General features: G+C 40.4%; 1 protein-coding gene across 5 annotated transcripts in view; it reads right to left on the reverse strand.

The window, feature by feature from the left end:
- GABRB2 (gamma-aminobutyric acid type A receptor subunit beta2) overlaps nt 1–21,835 on the reverse strand; it is a 300,429-nt gene that overhangs the window by 76,901 nt on the left and 201,693 nt on the right. For all 5 annotated transcript variants that reach the window (XM_074960637.1, XM_074960638.1, XM_074960636.1 and 2 more), the window contains one exon: nt 18,686–18,768. In XM_074960637.1, the coding sequence (XP_074816738.1) occupies nt 18,686–18,768 (83 nt within the window). The remainder of the gene's footprint in view (nt 1–18,685; nt 18,769–21,835) is intronic.

The raw sequence follows: 21,835 nt of genomic DNA on the forward strand, positions 1-21,835 counted from the left end.
GGGGAATAACCTTGGGTGGGATTTTTAAAAGCACTCTGTGTTGGTCTATCTCTGCTTCCAATGAAATCAATGGGAGTTTCACCATTAATTTTGGGTGTAGAGCAGGGGTGGGCAAACTTTTTGGCCTGAGAGCCACATTGGGGTTGTGAAACGGTATGGAGGGCCAGATAGGGAAGGCTGTGCCTCTGCAAATAGCCTGGCCCCCATCCTGTAACCGCCCCCTCCCACTTCCCACCCCCTGACTGCCCCCCTCAGAACCCCCAACCCATCCAACCCCCCTACTCCTTGTCCCCTGACCGCCCCCTCCCAGGACCCCCGTCCCTAACTGCCCCCGCAGGACCCCACCACCATTCAACCTCCCCTGCTCCCTGTCTCCTGACCACCCCTGCCCCGAACCTCTGCCTCATCCAACAGCCCCCTGTCCCCTGACTGCTCCCTGAGACCTCCTGCCCCTTATCCAACCCCCCCTCACCCTGCCCCCTTACCAGGCCGCTCAGGCCGCTTACTGGAAAGCCTGGGAGATAAGTGCACGCAAGCCGTGCTGCTTGCGTGGCGGCGGGGGAGGGGGGACAGCAGGGGCGGGGCCGGGGTCTAGCCTCCCTTGCTGGGAGCTCAGGGGCCAGGCAGAACAGTCCTGCGGGCTGGATGTGGCCCGCAGGCCGTAGTTTGCCCACCTCTGGTATATAAAGTGAGGTCAACCCTGAGTACTCTTGAAAATTCCACTCAGAAAAGTCTCTCCCCATCACCAACATTTGTTGGCTGTTTTTTTCTCATGGATTGCAACACATCCACCATGTTTCTGGAAATATTCTCCTGTTTTAATTTAACAGTCTATGTACAAACAATTTTTCACTTAATTAGGAACATGTGTATTCAAAAAAATCCTCAAATGATGGAACAGAGATTGACCTGATTCCTTGGCATACAGGAGAAGTAGTTTAAAAGATTATGTTTTCTTATATATTAGATCATAATATCATGAGACAGACTAATGAGCAACTGCAGTTAAACTATTTGTAAGAGTAAATATAATGAATTTGGAAATTAAGTAAGAATGCCAATGTTCACACGCCAAGTAAGCGCAATTCTAGCAATTTATTTTATATTGCTGTTGAAAATGAGGGCCGTAGTTTTTGAAAGTGAGTTAACAAGGCCCAAGCTTCTGAACAGCATTTTTGGTTTTCCTTGTTGTGAAAGGCAAGCTGATGTCTAATCTCATTAACACATGGTTGTTATACTGGCCTAAGGCACACATTAAAGCCATTATACTGACCATGGGCTCACTTCTCAACTTCTCATTCACGCTAGTCTTAAATGCTGAGTTACACTTGAATAAAGAGTTCAGGATTAGATTCTATGTTGGCAAGACACAACACCATTTTTGTAACCATGTTCAACCAGTTCTCTCATGTAAAAATATGTAAACTCTACACTGGGTGAAGAAAGAAAATTCTGAGGAATGTCACTGCTATTTTGAATATATGGTTCTAGTCTTTGGTTAAACTCCAGAATAAAAGATGTTCCTCACTCAAGAAAATAGATCACTGGCAGCCACAACCCTGTCATGTTTGGGTGTGGCTGGTGGAAAGCGGGGCACAACGTCACCCTCCGTGGACCTACAAATCCAAAGAAGAATGAGTTATATAAGCAAATGTGTGAAATTAGGAGCACATATTGGAGCACAAGAAAGATAGCTGAGAGCTTGCACACACAACACCCAGCAGCACAAATAACAGACTGGCATGTGCTGTGCTCAAGCACTTATATCTGCATCATTTACCAAGCACCCTTTACACTGCCTGTCACACACGGATATCCAGGCAGGTAAAGAACAAACTAGCAACTGCCATAGATCCCTACCTCGTACTCCTCTCCCCTTTTCTCCCATATTCAGTGGGCTGCTAATGTGGGTTTACAAATGACAAGCAATTTTAATTAGACACACATATACAGCAATCAAAAATATGTTTTTATTTTTAAAGCAAGATATTTAGTTAATAAAACCTATTTTTGTTATAATAAAAATAAGCCATATGAACAAACAAACAACACAGCAAAAAATACTGCAGCACATGAGATGTCAAAACAGGGTCCAGAAAAAAAACATCAGATTACACTCTAAACAGCATATGTCACATTGTACAATATAAATCTCAGATAGAGAATGACCTCTGAACCTTTTACTCTCAGAGCAAAATGCAAAATCCACTTCTTCCACCTAGCTTGTCCACAATAACAGCAAAAATAAATACAAGTGCACAAAGTTGACCAGAGACGGGTACTTCTTTCTTTGCTAGAACACGCTGGCACTCAGATACCATGGTGATAAGAACCTTGCTAGATTGGGGGAGGGGCAGAAATGTAACACATTTACCTACTGTGCTTCAGGGAGCTGCCTCAGGTTCAAGAATGCTGTTCTTGAATTCTGGAAGGAAAAGAATGCCTAGTTAATATAATATGCACACAATGCTCATGTCAGATGTCTCATAGAAATGTGAAGGAACTTACTCAGACTCACAGAGCAGCCAACCCCCAGTACCCATGGCCTCATAGTACCACTTGCTTAGTGGTAGTTGTGTGTGACGGGTGCAAGGTTGTTTAGCCAGGAATCTATCCCCAACCAAATGCTGACAGAAACTGGACCCGTTGTTGTTACTGTTGACTAACTGGTATGGTTCATTTGGTCCCTGAAAGAAAACAAAAGAGAGAGAGAGAGTCAAAGAGAAGAACAGGGCCCAGGACTGCAGCCATACCCAGGTATCTCCCAGTGAAGGCAATGGGACTTTGATCACTGGGTTCATAGCCTGCACTCTGGTCAAAAAGAAACAAATTAACAACCGAAACCATATTTACAAATAAGTGACTTACCATCCTTTTTTATATCACTCAGGAGGTCTTGGCAACGTCTTGGTACAAGCCAGGTTTCAGACAGTGAGCTGCTGAGCCGGCCTTGTATGGCTGAGGCAGAGTGAAACACTTGTCTATTTCTGCTCTTGTCGAGCACCAGGACTGCAAAGATGAACTCCCACAGGACAGAAGTGCCTGCTAAACTTAGATACAAGAATTTCCTATACCAAAACACCATAAGTATCAGCCTTCAGCATGGGCTGTGCCTGCTACCGAAGTCACCTCCTAGCTCTGTCAAGTGAAAAATGCTTCATCAAATAGGACCATAAACACGGAGACCTGTAGTGACCTTAGAGGGAGAATGTTGTATTAGGATATTCAGAACAGCCCTCAAACACTTGTTGGGGGTTGCAGTGGCTGAGGGAATAGCAACCTCCTAGTACAGATTTAGGTACCTGTATTTGACATGATACCAAACACCCTTCAAGACTGGGATGTTCTTAACTTCTCCTGCTGTGGTACTCCAGCCATCATTAGTTCTCTCCTTCTCCTCAGGGTGCTGTACTTGAGAGGGGCTATGTCAACAGAGCAGAAAAGGATATCCTTCGGTGTACATGGCTGAACAGTGATTTCCAACACTGGGTCCTTGTTCTCCCACTGTCTTACCTTCTAAATGTTATAAACGGTAATCACATTGGAGTGAAGTGGCATCTGTTACATTCTGGTGACCACAGGTATTTCAAAACAGTGTCATCAATCATAAACACCAGAACCGACAAGGATCCGCAACACAGAGTTCATTACCCACTGGAGCACCTTTATTGCTGACATTGGACAATAAATAAATAAATAAATAATAATATACTATACAGCAAAGTCCAAAGTTGTAATCTGAGGCAGTGCCTTTCTAACATGTTCCAATGGAACTGTCCAGTTTCATGACCGCAGGCACAGTAAGGTCAAACTCCATGTTGTGCAGATGTGTAGTATCTGAGAGAATGGATTTTTATTGTGGGGAGTGACTGACTTTCTATTTGGCCAGTGATGGTGTCACGGAAGTTTTCAGGCAATTGTTCCTATGGGCACATTTTCAGGTGAAGGCAACTCCTTATTTTGGGGGGAATTTGCCTCTAAAAATAAACCAGGGACACCGTTCTATATGCAGAATCTAGCCTCTAGGGTAAATGTCAGGAGAAGTAATTTCACATTTTTGACAATACAGTTCAAAAAGTGCGTGGTAGCTTCTTGGCCTGTGTGCAAGAGCTATTCACTTGATTATGTCCCACTTGGGAACCAATCAGATGTCTAATAGCCATTTACTTTACCTTTACTTTGTAAATATAGTATAAAATTCTGAAGTAAGACTAAAATCAAACACATAATAGAGCAACTCTTGTTACACATTTATCTCAATTAAGCCGCATTCAGAACATTCTCATGGTAATGCCATTTACAAACATTGCTTATAACTCTTCATGGTTCTTCTGAACAGTCTGTGCTGCATATAATGTAAAAGGAATTGTGAAAACATCATTTCCCGTCTCATAGTGGTAAATAATTACTTAAGAGGCAGATGGAGTATGTTGGAGATATATAAACCAGATACAGTAAGGCAGTCCCTTTTCACAGTCAGAATGAAACATGCATTGTGAAATGTGCAGGTATATTATTAATCTAATTCATTGCTTTCTCTTCTCTTTCCCCAAGTAAAAGGCAACATTAAAAAAAAGTCACATCACTAAAAATCGTCACCATAAATGACAACCTCATTGGTTGTTTCAAGGAGGATCTTCCAGATCAGACTATAATACACTGGCAAGGGGCAGTGAATACAGAACTATATTTATGCTTACTTTAAGGCCCCTGTATAATGCCAGAGTGGTATAAAGCAGCCTTAGCATAAATGAGAATCAGGCGCTTTGTGTTTTCACCAACACAATGAATTCACGGCAAATAGGGATTCTTAATTTTTTGATTGCATTCACTACTAGTGAAAAAAGGCACTTAAAAAGCCCAAAAGCCATGTTTGAAAATATAATCTGTAATATTTCTCCCAGCTAATTACACATCCTTCTCTTTATAAAGATTATCTTGGAATCTGGCATTTTTACTTGTGTTGTGTATTGTTACAGAATACACTCAATCTTTGTGTTTAGTCTTGTTATGCTACAAGCTGAATATGAAACATGAATATGAATCATGAGACAGCTCAACATTTTATAATCCAAGTATTTGATAGGTCTAAAAGAATGAACTTTTGATATATAAACAAATATCAACATTTCAAATTACAAGCAATATTTTGCCCATGTCAAATTTACATACCCTTGATGGACTACCATATGTGCTTTGAATTTTCCTAAAGCTGGTAGAATTTCTTAGTAAAGGATTTACATCACAGTTTGCATGCCAATATGCTCTAGAAAACTTGGACAATGGCATTTTCACACATTGATTACAGTAGCTTTAGATTGATAGGAGATGACAACTGCATCCCCTAGCATTGCTAAAAATTAGATAAAGCCATAACTGAACTCTCTTTAAATGAACTACTGCTATCATAAGGCAATACTAACTTTCATCTCTCTATTCTATAGATGTAAGGCACAGGAAAACAGGACTACTTCCAACAACAGAAAGTAGCTACATTTTTCTGATACAGACAGACTTTGAATAGGCTGAATTACCAGTACAAAGCAGTACAAAACAACATGACCAAAATGAATAAAAATAATTTCAGTTCACAGTGTGCACATCATCAGAAAGCTGCCATTCAGTGCTTTGATCTCAAAGGGATGCTAAAATATCAGAATGGTTAATTTTATACTTGCTCCTACTATTCAAAATCTTCACACTGATTGCAATGATTGAGCTAATCGAGGTTTATCCAGGCTTGTCATTGTCTACACTTAATGATCTGGACTCCTATAGCTACATCAACTGCTATCCATCATCAATTGCTGAATCCAGGCTATTCCTAACCATTGACAGAGCCAGAGACACATTTAAAAGCTCTTACAGTCCTGACTACAAATCCTGTGCTCTGGCCACAAGTTTTAATATAGAACTGTGTTTCTTTAAATTTCTAACATTATAACTGAAGGGGAAAATACCAAAACTTTTTTCCTAGTGCTTGTGAAAGATTGGGGATTGGCCCCAGACAATAAAGTCCTCTACATATCCGCAGCAGAGATACATAACTGACAATGGCAATTTAAGGGTTAGTTCACCAGTATGTCTTCTCCACCTCTCTTGGGGGGGGGGAGGGGGAGGGAGGAGGAAATAGCCTCAAGGAGCAAGATGGTAGTGGGGTCTTCATGGCCATTTAAATGACTTGTTTCTAAGGGTCTGAGTGTACTTCAGAACATCTTACACATTATCAAAAATTCAGTTCTAAACACTAATCATAAAAAAAAATATCACAGTCCAATTATATTCAAAATATACTGTTTTATCCAAGCTAGAGAACTATTACATATTTAAAACTGCCTATTCATTCACGCAAAGTTGTATATTTTTACTATCATTTAATTTACTATTTTGTATAGTTTTCCTTCTCCATATACTATAAATTTCAAAGTTTGGCAAAGCATGTAAATTATGATAGTTTTGTTTAAGAAAGATGATAGGTTATTTGTATTCTGCATTTCCAGGCAGTTTAACAAAATTTGGGGTTACAGTAGGCAAAACAGTTGCAATTGTACTTTTAATGTATAATCTACATGCAGAAACATTATTAAGCTAAAGGGCTACGTCAGCTGATTTTCTCTGACAGAACCGTTATGGGAGGCTGGCAATGCAAACAACACCTTGTGCTTCCTGAAAGCTGAATTCAAATGCGTATCGATAATTAGCAAAACTTAGAAAGGAAACAAGACATATTTATAAGCTAAAAATGACCAGGTAACTTTCTGTTCAAATAGTAAAGGACCTACAGAAATATCACACATTGGACTGCTAACAACCAGTGATCCTCGAGTCAGATCTGACACACACAATTCAGGTGGACCATGCCGGTGAGCTGCAGTGCAACTGCAACACCACTTTATATAGCTTGCTACTTTTCCCCACTGAGCCCCAGACTAACTTCTGTATGAAGCCAGATTATCCAGGAAGTGGTTTGTTTTAGCTCAGATATGTTGTTCAACTGTTTTAATGAGATATACAAGCTCTTGGTAACAAAAGGCTGTAAGAACAATTAGAGGGATCAAACATAAAATAGGCTAGGAAATTTCTTCCCTTTCTGGAAACAACCAAACAAAGACAGGAGAATTTGCTCTTATCCTTACATTCCTCTTCATTAACCTCTCAGTCGGTTAGGAAAAAAAACGAGGAGTACTTGTGGCACCTTAGAGACTAACAAAGTTATTTGGGCATAAGCTTTCGTGGGCTAAAACCCCACTTCATCGGATGCATGCAGAGGAAAATACAGTAGGAAGATATATATACACACAGAGAACATGAAAAAATGGGGGATGCCTTACCAACTGTAATGAGACCAATTAATTAAAGGTGGGCTATTATCAGCAGGAGAAAAAGAAACATTTTGTAGTGATAATCAGGATGGCCCATTTCAAACAGTTGACAAGAAGGTGTGAGTAACAGTAGGGGGAAAAATTAGCATGGGGAAATAGTTTTTACTTTGTGTAATGACCCATCCACTCCCAGTCTTTATTCAAGCCTAATTTAATGGTGTCCAGTGGGTTAGGGAGCCAATATAGATTCTATGAAATACTATGAAAATATTAGTACTAAAAACGGTTTTCTCTGCTGCCAATTTTGTAATGAATGTTCAGTACTAACTCTCTAAGAAGTCTATAGTAAAGCAATGGTAAATGTCAAAATGCTTTTCTATTTCTCTTAATGATGTAGACTGTTCACATACACTGTTTTCAGAACAGAGAATAAACATCTGTGGATCTAAGGCAGCGGTTCTCAAACTTCATTGCACCGGGACTCCCTTCTGACAACAAAAATTACTACACAATGCCAGGAGGGGCGACCAAAGCCTGAGCTTACCGAAGCCCTGCTGCCCTGAATGGGGGTGGGAGGGAGCCAAAGCCTGAGTCCTACCGCTCTGAGCTGGGGGCCTATAAATTGAGCCCCACCACCCAGAACTGAAGCCCTTTGGCGATGAGGCTCAGGCATCAGCTTCAGCCCCGAGCCTCAGCAAGTCTAACGACAGCCCTGGTGACCCCATTAAAAGGGGGTTACGACCCACTTTGAGGTCCTGACCCACAGTTTGAGAACCGCTGATCTAAGGGTATCAATAATACTAGAAGTCACCTACAACATTAATAAGATAAGCTCCGGATTCTTTGATCCCTCTGATATGTCCAAGCAATGGTTAGAAAGTGAAACAAAAGGATACATTTTGGTCTCCCATGTTCCACACAACAATGATGAATTAATGCACCATATTTATTTCCTCTAAAATGTAGAGGTATGCTTATTTTTGCAGAGCAAAGTAGTTTAGGACAATAAAATGACAAGTACACCTTACACCAAGGAAAACATCTGAAACGTATTTCAATTATTTTGCACAGTGTATAAGAGCTATCCTAAGTAAGCAGTAAGTGATGGGTATGTGTTTATTGTGAGATGAAACATGTCTCAGTGTCACATGTGCACTGTAAAGCATGAGACGTGAGGTCAAGTACCTACCTTCATTATCTGAGAAGTGTAACTATTTCATAACAACCATACTCCCTTGAGTATGTTATTCCACTTAGAAAAAGTATAACTGACCTCTCGAATAAAACAGATATTAAAGGAGAGGAATTAATTGACAGGATGCATGTGGAAACATTGGGGATGGAGGATGCTAGCCAATCACAGATAGCTACAGCACCACAACAAGAGGGAGGAGAACCAGCTGCTCTACAGAGTGGAGACTGACAGCTGTCCACTTCAGGCAGTGGACAGTATTGCATCCCTCACCCAGGTCCCCCGTTCATTGAGGTGAACAGCCAGTATGTTCTGGCAACAGGAAGTGAGAACAATGGCTGTGGAGGAACAGCCACCTGCCCCCAGTGATGGGAAGCTCACGGCCACTGCACCAAAAAGGAGAAGGTATAGGGTGCTGGTGGTTGGGGCCTCCCGTCTGAGGGAGACAGAGGCTTCCACCTGACAACCTGACACTATGACCTGGGAGGTGTGCTGCTTGCCTAGAGCCCACATTCAATATGTTATGGAAAGAGGCCGAGGCTCATCAACTTTCTGATCACTACCACATGCTGCTCATCCATGTGGGCACTAATGACACTTCCAAGTATGACCCTTAAGAGATCAGTGGTGACTTCAGGGCTCTGGAAGCGAGGGTGAAGGAGTATGGGGTGCAGGTGGTGTTATCATCCATCTTCCCAGTTGAGGGTAAGGGCCCAAGCAGGGATATGCATCCTAGATGTGAATCCATGACTGCACAGATGGTGTTCACGTGAGGGCTGTTCCCCTGCTTGGTCAGGTGAATCATCTCTCTTCCCAACAGATCTTCTTCCTGGAACAGCATCTCATGGCTGAGGAAGTCAAAGCCATGCTCTGTGGAATCCCCATTGTTGGGAGTTTTCAAAGAGGTAAGAGATGTTCTAGGCTTACTTGGTCCTGCCTTACCTGTCCTGCCAGGGGGCTTAACTTGATAACTTCTTGAAGACCCATCCATCCCTACATTTCTAATATTTATTATTATTAGCTTCCTAAACCCATTTTATTGCCAACCAAGAAAAGGACAAACAAAAAAGGTCTGATCTTGGGATATTCCACTGTCCAGAAGAATCTTTAAAAGTCTCTCCCCTCTCTCTTCTGCTGTCACTCTTTCTGACTTACCTTCAAAAGATCATATAGTAACTTCATAGAAAGATAACCAGGGGATCTATTATAATTTGAGCACAAAGATCTATTTCAATCCCAGTTTTCTAGAGAAAAATTATCTTCTCTCCTCAATAGAAGAGTCATTAAAAAAAGCCCACAACACACCTTTTCCCTTTAGATCCTAGAGTCTGCAGAAGTTATAAAGAGAAGAAATGTTGCATTAAACCTTTGAATGAGATGGGACTGCATGTAATCTTGTGGGTATGGAAAGAAACAAACTACCCTCAGCTTTTGATAAAAAATTTCTTCCACTCAGTTAAGGGGTACATTCCATGAGAACACCCATCAGAAAGCATGTACATGATTATCTGTAGTTCTTACTTCCCCTAATCTTTCTCTCCCCCTCTGTGACCATACTCAGACATTTAAAAAACATTATATCCCCAAATAAGAACACCTTACTATATTAAACTAAAATGCTCCTCCGTTAACCCATAGTACGTAATTGGTGGGCGTGGGATCGATGGGGACATGGATGCCACCCACTGCCTCCCTACTTGTGTGGGAGATGAGGGGACAGAGTAACTTGGGCTCCCACTTGTCTCCCTTCCCTGGCCTCTAACAATCCGTGCTCTAAGCTTTTCCCACCTGTTCCTGCTTCCACAGGATAACCGGAATCTAAGGAGACCGATGGGCTCCTAGATGGAGAGGCAGGGGGAGGAAGGAAGGCTTGTTTCTGCCCACTGCTAATCTGTAGTCACTTTTGCTTTTTTCTTAGGATTGACAGGATTTATGCTTATCACCAAATTTTATTTGAGGTCTGAAAGGTATATTTTCCCATATGGCAAAATTGGCAAACCTTGTGCAGGTTTTTTCACCTTCCATCCAGCATCCTAGAGGTCTGGTTTAGGGATTAACATTACATTTGTCACAGCATTGGCAGGTTCCATTGCAGTTGGTGGGTTAAAAAAGGGTCCAGTGTGAGGTCGTCGTAACCCAATGGGTTGCATGGACATGGGCCTTGAGCATGATGTTGCATGGGGAGGGGTATGCCACCGTGCCTTGCACAGCATGCAGCTCCCCTTAACTCTCCTACCTCTATAATGGATGACTCTGGCTGCCCGCTTGGGTCCCCAGACAGGCTCCGGGGACATTGCCTGCATACCCTCCTCAAATTTGTAGAATCCAGGGCAACTAAGAAAGGGGGATGTCAGACTGGACAAGAAATGATCCCCAAACTCAGCCATGAGGATACACCCCAGCCGTGTATGTGTGTGAAACAGAGAGAAAGAGAGAGATCTACATTGGGCCATGATCACGGATATACTGGTCAACCACAAAAGGAAGATGGACTGTTCTGTCACCAGCTTTTCCTCTGAGCAGTATAGGACAGCAGTAGCCTTTCTTTCTTTTATACTCCCTCTTTCACTCTGATGAAATTACAGCCTCTGGTTTAACTCAACCCATATCATTCCCCCATCAATAGGAAAATAAATAAAACACAACCAGACTGAATTTATTAAACAGTGTCCTAGCTCTGAATAGGATGCTTTGTTTCAGATGAATCATGCTCCCATCAAAATAACTAAATTTCTCACTTGTCTCTGATGCACAGATTTTAATGTATCATTCAAGTTTGTTCCTCAAGGTGTGCCTAATGGATGTACTCAGCTCAGCATGAAATGAAGACATCTACTGGGCTTAAGGCAGGAAGCCTGAAAGCTTTGAGTGGACTGTGCACCTAAACCCACTGGCTAGGAGAACAATTCATTCTACCACAAAAAAAAATGTAGCAGTTAGATGTGTGCGTAAGCACACACACATGTGAGTGCAGATATGCATGATGCATGTTACATGTTGGTCTGAAGTGTCATAAAAAGTTTCTTGACAGAATCTGGGACAACTGCATCAATCACAAATGGCACAAGTGAGTTATTCAGGTCATCCAAACAAGTGTTGCTAAAACCTGCACACGACACCATACTCGTATGTATCCGTATATGCCAAATATTTTACAAGGGGAAATAAACTACCTTAGAAAGTTTTAGAGAGTTTTAAAAAGGTATTATTTTTCACATTCTTCTATCTGGAAAGTCATATGCCTTAGTTACCATGAAGCCAAGGTAAAGAACTCAGAGAGACAGAGACAGACTTCTACAGTTACCTGTGTCATACTTTTAAACTCTTATTTTAAGACCTTTCAAGATCAGAACTAAGTGCTTCTATGGCTCAATGGAAAGTCTGAAAGCTCCCTTTCACAAGAAGCTCCCTGTTTATAGCCCTGTAGTATTGCAAGGTAGCCAACTCGAAAGTTTGTGAAACGTAAATAAAAATCAGTCATGGGCCCAGGGCTGAATGATGATTCTGCCTTAGTTGGGTATATTTTTCAGTGGAAATTCCATAATGGGGGGAGAGAAAGAAACGATTCTTAGGCAGCTTGAAGCTGCTTTGGAATGTTAGAATAAGTCTCAGAGGAGATGAATATGTAGGACAGGCGGTCAGAGATGCACGATGGTTGTCCAAAGCATGTGAAAAATTCATTGAACACATGACCTGAAATTGATCACATGGATGTCACATCTCCATGTGTGTTTATATATATCAGAGATATATACAGATAAATAATGCATTTAATATTACTTTTTATGTTTGTTTATGTCTCTATACTGTATTATACAGTGTGTGACATAACTGCATCATTAAAGCAAAATAAGACGTCACTGATGCTTTAATTCAGTGATTAGGAAGCTGTTTTTCCCAGTTACTGTTGTTGCCATTTGAACACAATGGCTTGTTTTTACCATAAACCACGGTGTATTATGTAACACGTCTTGCATTGCTAGAAGGGAAGATGGTATGTGTCACCATTGGGTATATTTTTTATGCCCCTTGGAGCGATTGCTGTGGACTCAACTGAGATTTTACATTTACTAATGACCAGCTTTGGCATTCTCAGAAGCACCAGGCACAAAGTGAAAATTGTAGGTAAGCAGACTTCTGTTTACATTGACTCAGCAATTGCTTTTGTGCCCAAATTGATATAGGAGACCATGGAAGAGCAATACACTGCTGATAAATTTAGCTCATACCAGAAATGCTGGCTGCATCACACACTGACGGAGGAAGGGGTTTAAAAGGTTTGAATTACAACCCAGATTTTCTCTACATTTTAGAAAAAAATATTTACATTCTGCAGAGGGCCATAAAGAAGCAACTGTTTCATATCAGATGCCATGCACATCTCAGACACTTTTCAGCACGTCAATATCCCATGTCTGATAACTCACCTACATAGCTCAAAGAGATGACCAGTTCACAAGGTGTTTGATATGAATGTCAGGCCTTTTATGAGAGAAAATCCACTGTAACTGTGATACGGTATTACTGCCAGTGCTCTTATCAGCAGGTAACTCCTCATCTTAGACAGAGCATAGAGCTGTCTAAATATCAGGCTACAAATACTCAGAACGCTCGGAACCACATGTTCAAACTGGGGGATTCAATTCAGCTTTTCATCCTTCCAGGGAAGATAAACTGGAGTCCACATTGTTTTCTGAAAGCCCAATCACAGTAAACTAACAAAAGCTTTACAATCAAGGTTCTCTCTGTTTTGCATAACCACTAAACACTATACGGGATGTTTCAAGAACAGGTGTTTGTCTTGCAGTTTTTCACCAGATACTCCCTTTTCCTCCTGTTGCAGTGCTCTGTGCATAAGCTGTCCTTTTGGCTGTCTCACTTTCCCTGAAAAAATGGCTGCAGTCCACCCACGTACATACAATTTGTACAGAACTTTGATTTGTTTCGGAAGAAAAGTATCATTTAAAAAGTAAATGCAATGCATTCCACCTTTGTATCCGTGCATCATTTCTATGTTAAAAATGTCTATTTACACTGAGTTCCTCAGGGCAGAGACCATGTTTTCCTCTGTGGTTTTGGCAATCTCCTTTCAAGATCTCAAATATTCACTCTTCAAATATTCAGGGGGAAACTCACATCTCGGTAGCATGGAATAGATTGGGAACAGGGGAAAGAACACTGGTTTAATGCAGAGCAGGCAGTTTCTGAATATTCCTTACTAGAACTAAGCAAAATTTTTTGACTTAAAACTTTATTTGGCAAAAACTGCAGATTTGGTGATACCAAAACATTTCATGAATTTGTGCCAATTTTCCTGAATTGTTCTGGTCAGAAAAACCTTGAACAAAACTGAAAAATAACTGAAACATTTCAATATTTTCAAAATGCAACATTTTGAATGACTTGTTTCAAACATTACTCTAATTTTATTTTAAAAAAATTTCAAACACTCATTCTATTTAAAATAAAGGATTTTTGTTGTTGTCGTTTTAACTTTTCAATGTGCCAATAATTCTGAAAATTTTCATTTTTGGTTTGACCCAAAACAATTTGTTTTCTGATTTTTCAGAATTGAACTGAAAAATCCAGTATTTTCATAGCTCTAATCCTGACTCCACACAGACAGGTTGTTTCAGTGAGGTCTGGACAAAATGCATTCTGTAGCTATTCTTACTGCTGCTCCAAACAGGAGCAGTATGGGCTTCCCCTATACACATGCCGCCAATGGCACTGGCGGTATGTATTTAGGTGTATGTGGGGTTCTGGCAAGGCCTTAGCACAGCTGACTGAGTTTTCTTTGGACCACAGAGTATTGGTGAGCACATCAGCCAGGCTTTTTGCCCAGCACTCAAAGGAGAATTTAGGTCAGTAGCTTTTCCTGCTATTAATTGGGTACACTAAGGGCCGGTGAGAGTGAAAAGCTACCTGTATTTTCTGCTATTCCTTAATGCACATGCATAAGAGATGTCCGAGGATTGTGCCATAAAACATCTTTCGGAAGTAGAAATATTTACAATACAAGTGAGCAAACTATAGCACAGAAAGGTTAAGTGAACTACCAAAGCTCATGCCGTAAGTCAGTGGAAAAGAATCCAAGATCTTAAATTTTAATGTCTTGCATTGACACTTGACAACACTTCCCATCAATGGGAGTTACACAGAGAAATTCCCTCAGAGCTCATTTAAAACGTACCCCTACACCGCTCACTGTGGAGAATATCCTTACAGCCAAGACAAAAAAAGGGCAAGAATAAGCAAAAAGCAAACAATATTTGAAAATTCTAAAGTATTTTTCTCTAAGCAATCTGTACGTTTAAATGACGAGAAGCGTATAAACTTTGAATTATATATGGAAAATATCTATTTTTATCAGTTTGTATTTCTGAGCTGCCATTTCCTCAAAATTTTGTAGCATATGTGACATCCTCATCATAAGCCTATAAAGAGAGATTGTATAGAAATTTTCTTTCTGTTTGTTTTATACTTCAGCAGCAACTGGGCTAAATATTTAAAACCTTATGGGAGACATTTTCAAAGGTGGTCTCTTATGTGCACTTATGGAGCAATTACTTGCTTTTTGTTGGATAAGAACACAGAAATGGACAGAGATTACAGTACTGTAATAAGGTGGACAGATTCACTATGATATTTCAGTACAGATAATGGTTACCTGCATGATGTGATTGCAAGAATGCTAACACTGCTGTACTGAACACATTATTTTGTAATGAGATGAACAAGAATTGAAATGAACTTTAAAGCCTGTAGGTGTCATTGTGTAATTGAAATGGGTAAACGCACCAGATGAAACTGGAGTAACTGCATTTGAATATATTCAGAAAAACCCATGATCAAATCCCAGATCAATCTGAATGATTTTACAGTGAAAGGCTCCTCTGTTTCAGAATAGATTTGTGTGTGGACGGCATCACTTGAAATCCAGAGTCCAGCAGATGTGCAGGAAGGTATTCTATTTATTTATGTATTTAAATGAGGTGAACCAATGTTCCGTGTACTTCCTAAAACATCTGTTTGCCTCCAAGCTCCCTCTAGACTTGTGACTCATTTGCTTACACATTTGGTTCTTTTCAATCACTAGAACTGCAACACACAAACGAATGGAAGGTGGGAGGATCAACTAATCTAGGATGACACAAGGAGTTTAGCTGTTCATACAGCAGTAGCAGAGGGAGAAGGCAGAAGAGAAGAGTGATCTATCCTCTGACATCAACACTTCATTGAAAAGGAAGCTATCTCTGTTGCCATTATCCCACTGGGAAGGTGATGACCAGCTGACTTTACTCTAATGTCTCATTCTTACTACTCAGCAATGACCTGTTCACTGACTGCCAGCAGAGAGAGAGAGAGAGAGAGAGAGAAGAAGAAGAAGAAGAAGAAGAAGAAGAGATGAAAGAAGATAGAAGATAGGGAAGCTCTGAACTTACCCACCCAGGAAAGAGCTACCTGACAGTAGTAGTACAAAAGCATCACAGAAATAGAAAGCAGATTTTCAAGACATTTCAATTCTTTATGGATGAGCTGTACAAGCCATGATCACAGAAAAACAATGTATGTCCACTGATCTATAAGGCAGTAGCATATATCCCATATTTCAGTCAAAAATTATGGCGCTATTTTAATTAATTGCTTTTTCTGCGTACAGTATACAGATAACAGGGCATTAATCCTACCCTTTGAACTGATGCTGTAAAAATGCTTTCTTTTGCTTCTCTTGATTGATGATACCGTATGGCCTCCTATTTCACCTAATAGTGAAACTTTCCATCACAGTAATTTCTTAATCCATGTTTGCAGGAAATTAAATCAAACTCTTCCGTTGGCTCAGAACAATACATTTTTTTTTTTTTTTAGATCTGCAGCAAATTTCAATCTGGAAAATTTGACTCAAGTAGTTGTAACGGTTGGACAAATTTGCATTGTACCTGGACATGCAGACCTACCAATAATTTCAATGTGGAGCATTGATATAGGGCTTCAGAACTCCATATTAAGTATTAACATCTCTCTGACTGTTTTCTTATATGGCCCTCAAATCATAATATCTTGAAAGGCAGGTTAAATGTAGCACGCTTTATCATCTCAAATTTTACATTTTGGAACACTGAGCCGCAGACAGGGTAAGTGCCTTGCTGAAAGTTGATCCATATGATAATGACAAAGCTGAGATTGGAACTCTTGAGCACTTGGTCTTCAGTTCTCTGTTTAAACCACAAATTTTACCGCCTCTCCAGCAAGGGCACACACAGAAATGCATTTTTTAGGTTATTCCATGTTTGATTTTTACTCTCCGTTGTTCATACATTTCTGTTTCAATATATTTTTTTTCTGTGTCATATCTATCCTTTTCCACTTTGCTCACACTGGCATCAAGCTTATTTTATAAACGAGTCTTGACCTTTACCACAGCACATCTACTGCTCCTCTTACACACAGGCAGTTGGTGCAAACTACACAAAATGAAAGGCATGCCATCCTGCTGATACCATATAAACGTTCAGAGCTGGCAATATTTCTAATGGATTCTGCTGGAACATTTTCTGAAGCAGTGAGCAATATTCGAGAGGGGTGTTAGTGTGTGGGGGAGATGTCTTTCACTAAAGCATTATTCTCTGCAGGCGTAAATCCACAGACCCATTGCTGTTATACCAGTAGATAAATTGATTCACTGTTTTTCTCTCTTATTAAGTAATGTACTAGCATAGTTTGTTCAGCAATGCTTAAACACTGCAAATTAACAGAGAAATCCTGGCCCATTGAAATCAATGGGAGTCCTGCTACTGACTTCAAGAGAAGGAGGATTTTACCATATATATATATATTTCCAAAAGCAAACTCAGTCACAATATTTGCTACTCAAATATTTCAGTATAAAATAAGGACTTTAAAAAAAAAAAACAACCAACCACCTAAAACATCAATAATCCGATGAAGTGAGCTGTAGCTCACGAAAGCTTATGCTCAAATAAACTGGTTAGTCTCTAAGGTGCCACTAGTACTCCTTTTCTTTTTGAGAATATAGACTAACACGGCTGCTACTCTGAAACCTGTTTTTATGCACTGTGACGGATTTCAATGGGAATACTCAAGGGTCTAATTCAGGACAGTATCCCTATTCAGGAAAGCATTGAAGCACATGTTTAAATATAATTGAAGTGAATGGGACTTGAACACATGCTTAAAGTTAAGCCTGTTCTGAAGTGCTTTCCTGAATAGGGGAACCAGTATGTGAATTTAAATACATGTGTAAATCTTAGCAGAACTGAAGCCTAGGCAACTAATGTTCATGTATACCATAGAAACCTATATAATCAAAGCTGTTTTAGAGTGTAAATGTTTTAATGAATGCTGAACATTTCATATATTAAAAAACATTCAAATTATTTTTGTTTGCTTGCAAATCACTCAAATTCCATTCAGAGAAAGTGAAATATGTCACATTTCAGCTTCATGATGTACCACAGTTGAGTGATCTGCTACTCTACTAAAAAACAGAGCTTACCATGGAATTGCTGACACATGCTTAATTACTATGTCAAATAACTTGTTGCCTGCGATATTGTATTTATCATATGACCATACATTGTTTTGTTCTCTGATATATTAAAATTCTCTAAAGAGCTTTCAGTGTAAACAGATTTTAAATTTTATTTCACAGCACATGTCTTAGCTGTATGGAAAGCCTGACCTTTAATAGAGAGACTAGTTATTCAATCAACACATATAATAGATGGTATTACACATGCACCAAAAGTCTAGCTACAGTGTCGGTGATAAAAAAAAATCAACTGTAAAGAAAAATTTAAGCCCTTGTTTAAAAATGAAAACAACCAGCAACACAGTTCAGCAGCAGAGAAGGATAAAGAAATGATAGTAATCCTCTTGCTCCTCACATGAACTACAACACCACATTTGAGTGAGACTTTTAAAGCTGAAATTTGTCCATCAAAACACAAAATAAATCCCTCTAATCCTTGTGCCACAAATTACTAATCCATCTGGAAAGCTAAATGTGTTGTGTGTGTTTATAAGGATCTAAATATCATCAGACAGAAAGGTTAGGTTAGCAACATGTACCCATAAATAAATAAATAAATAAAAACGTCTGAAACAGTTTGACCATACAGTAAGCAGGATTTACAAAAGTACTTACAACTCTCAATCTCCAGTGTGCAGTTTTGTTCATCCAGTGGGTATCTTCGTAGGTCCATCATACAAGCAGCTGTTGTTGTAATTCTAGAAGAGAAGCATATATGAGGGCCATTGTTGTTGTGTGTGATTCACATCTGTGATTAAATGGAGTTGAAACAACAGAGAATGGATTCTGCATGATAAGCAATTTTGCCTCTTTGCTTATTACTAAGATATTGCATGTGCTGGCTTTTTGTAAGGGTTTTGTACTACTAATCTAGTTTATGGAAGCAAACTGATATGCCAATTTGGTGGACAAGTGGACAGTTTATTATATTTATATGTCCCCCATCACCATAGTATCTCAAAGCCTCACAGTCTTCAATCTAGTTATTCTGACAACACACCTGTGAAGTAAGGCAATATTATTATCCCCATTTTACAGATGGGGAACTGAGGCAGATAAAGACTAAGGGTATATCTACCCTGGGGGGGGGGAAGGTATATTCTTAACTCAGGTTAGCTACCCCATGTTACCTAACATGGGTTAAAATAGCAGTGAAGACATGGTGACAACTTTTAACTCAGGTTGGCAGCTCATATTCAACTCCATTCTCTCCTGCAGGCTGTTACATGAGCTGCTAACCTGAGATGCTGTGTCTTCACTGACATTTTAACCAAAATTAAGAACACGCCTTTTGTTCCAGTATATTCACTTGTACCTAACCTGCCTAAGGTCACACAGGAAGTCTGTGGCAGAGCAGTGAATTGAATGCAGATCTCCCAAGTCTTAGGCTAGTACCCTAACCACTGGACCCTGCCTCCTCTCAAGTGGAGTGCTATTCGCTGCCTTGAGAGGTACCATGGTTTCATTCCCAGCTCTGATTTCTCATTTTCCTGATGACAGTAACCAGCTGGACTATGAGTCAGACAGATGTCCCACAAATTCTCTTTGCTCACCAACTGGGTGATCCTATGAATTTCCTTAGTGACACTGAATAGTGCCAAATGAGTGTGTGTAAAACATGCTTTGCATAAAAGACAATTAACAAATAATACTTATTCTGCACAATTGCATATACAACTCAATTCTCCATTCTCTCTTACACTCAATAATACTGTGCAAATGAAGGCTTATTTTAGTGGTGCATCCTCAGCAGCAGCACGACAAATATTTTCAGGACTGTTTTTACAAAATATTTAGAACATATTTGTGCCTTGACATTACATTAACATGCGCCAACTGTGCCTTTTAGATGTTGTTAGAAACATCTGTACCATCAAAAAATCTTTTACTGCTAGATTTCAGGGAGGAATAGATCTGAGCTGAATGTGAACCAATGCACAGAGCACAGCAGCAATATTTTAATAATTGTGTTCCTCTCAAATCTTTCTCTTGTGTAGGCAAAATAAATTTTTGGTCTTTCTCCCCCCACCCTCAAACCACACAATGTTCTATAGAACTCCACTGCACTTGAAAAATAGTACATTTTGGAATTTTCCAGTCTACACATGAAACAGCTATGTTCTATTCTCCCTCTAAATTGGGATGTGGGAACCCTACGGGATTAGTTTTCAGATTGATAAACATTTCCCTGAGATGCACATAACTTCTTTTCTCTGACACAGTACTGACCCTCAGTACATGCTTTAATATTCGTAGGGAGAACGAATAGGAAAGGGCATGAGGCCTAAACTTCCTCCCGTTGGACTCTTCTTCAAGACTTAAGAAACCCCTCCATTGCTGGCCCCATTTTTCCATCTCTAAACATCATGGCCTACTCCCAGTCCCAATGTCTTATGTAGAAGCAAGAACCATACCAGTGCCTGGAGAGAACCAAATGTCACCCAAGACCCTTTAGCAATCCTCTGAGTGGGCAAATACAGCCTCTGGGGGCAGTATGCCCACCTCCCCAGCACCCTTTTTGATATCATAGCCCCAGAAATAGAGTTGCCTGAGCACGACAGAGATGATAAAAGGAGCAAAAGGAAGCTCAACTACATAAACTCTGAAATTGAGACCCTCATTACATGTGAATGAGCCCTTCAAGCATGAACTGCTGGGCGAGGACTCAACATAAAGCAGAGGCTGTTATGCCAGGCTGTAAACTGGATAAATGTTGTGGGACCAATAGCTGGGTTGCAGCCGCTATGGTATGCTCATCCCAACAGCAAACACCAACTTTGCATCCCATATAGCCATCAGCTTAATGGAATAGATATGTTTTGTGTTTCTTTAGGCTTCCTTTTCACCATTTGATCTCTCTTTAAGTACCTTCCACAATGTGTGCAATGTATAATGCCTAGTTCAGGTGGGACATTCTCCATGACCCAGAATTCCTGCATAATTTGGTACTGGGACTGCCTATCCATAGGGGACCAGATGTGGTCCACTGCGATACTGCAGCCTCATACTGGTGCTGTCACACACCTCCTAATTACTACAGTGACCCCCTCACTTTAGGTTTGCACCAGCCTCTTTATAATGCCTACCTTTGCCTCTCCTACTCACACTCTAATCCTGACACTTTTCCTTTTCTCTACACTGATCCTATAAACACTCACCACATCTCCTCTGTCTGTCTCCTTCAAATCTGTGCACACGGAAAGTGTGGGAGGTGAGTCTTTCATCTATGTATTGTCTATCTTCTGGGGAGACAGACTTCAAGCTCAATGCTGCTTGAGCACCTTAATATACATTTCCTGAGTTAGCCATGCCTCTGGCACCTGGAGCAGCTCTCCAGCACTCCTGGCCCCTTTCAAAATTAGTAGGGGGGCATCCGTTCTCCAGGACCATGCCCCTGGCCCACTGGTCAGACAATTCAGGAACAAAGAAGCAGCATCTTTGAAAATTACCTTCATACTAAACTCTCTCTTTAACCTCTAGATGGGCACCCAAAGAGCTATTCTGCACCTGCCCGAAGGGGAAAGAAGAAGAGAGACAGAAGACAGCTGTTGACTCCCATGAAGGGGGAACTCCCGGAAGTAGAAGGGGTAAGCAACTGAAGAAAATACCTGTCTAGACATTGAGGATTATTATAGGTTGAGCAGGTAGCACCATCTGTATTTAAGATAGTCTTATAATGGAAAGTGTTGGACAATTTCCTGTGGCTATTAACTTTGCCATTCAGGCTAAAAGTGTCAATTCTGGGTGCCTGCCTCAGGCTGGTTA

Source organism: Natator depressus, chromosome 8, assembly GCF_965152275.1.
Source record: "Natator depressus isolate rNatDep1 chromosome 8, rNatDep2.hap1, whole genome shotgun sequence".
Lineage (NCBI taxonomy): Eukaryota > Metazoa > Chordata > Testudines > Cheloniidae > Natator > Natator depressus.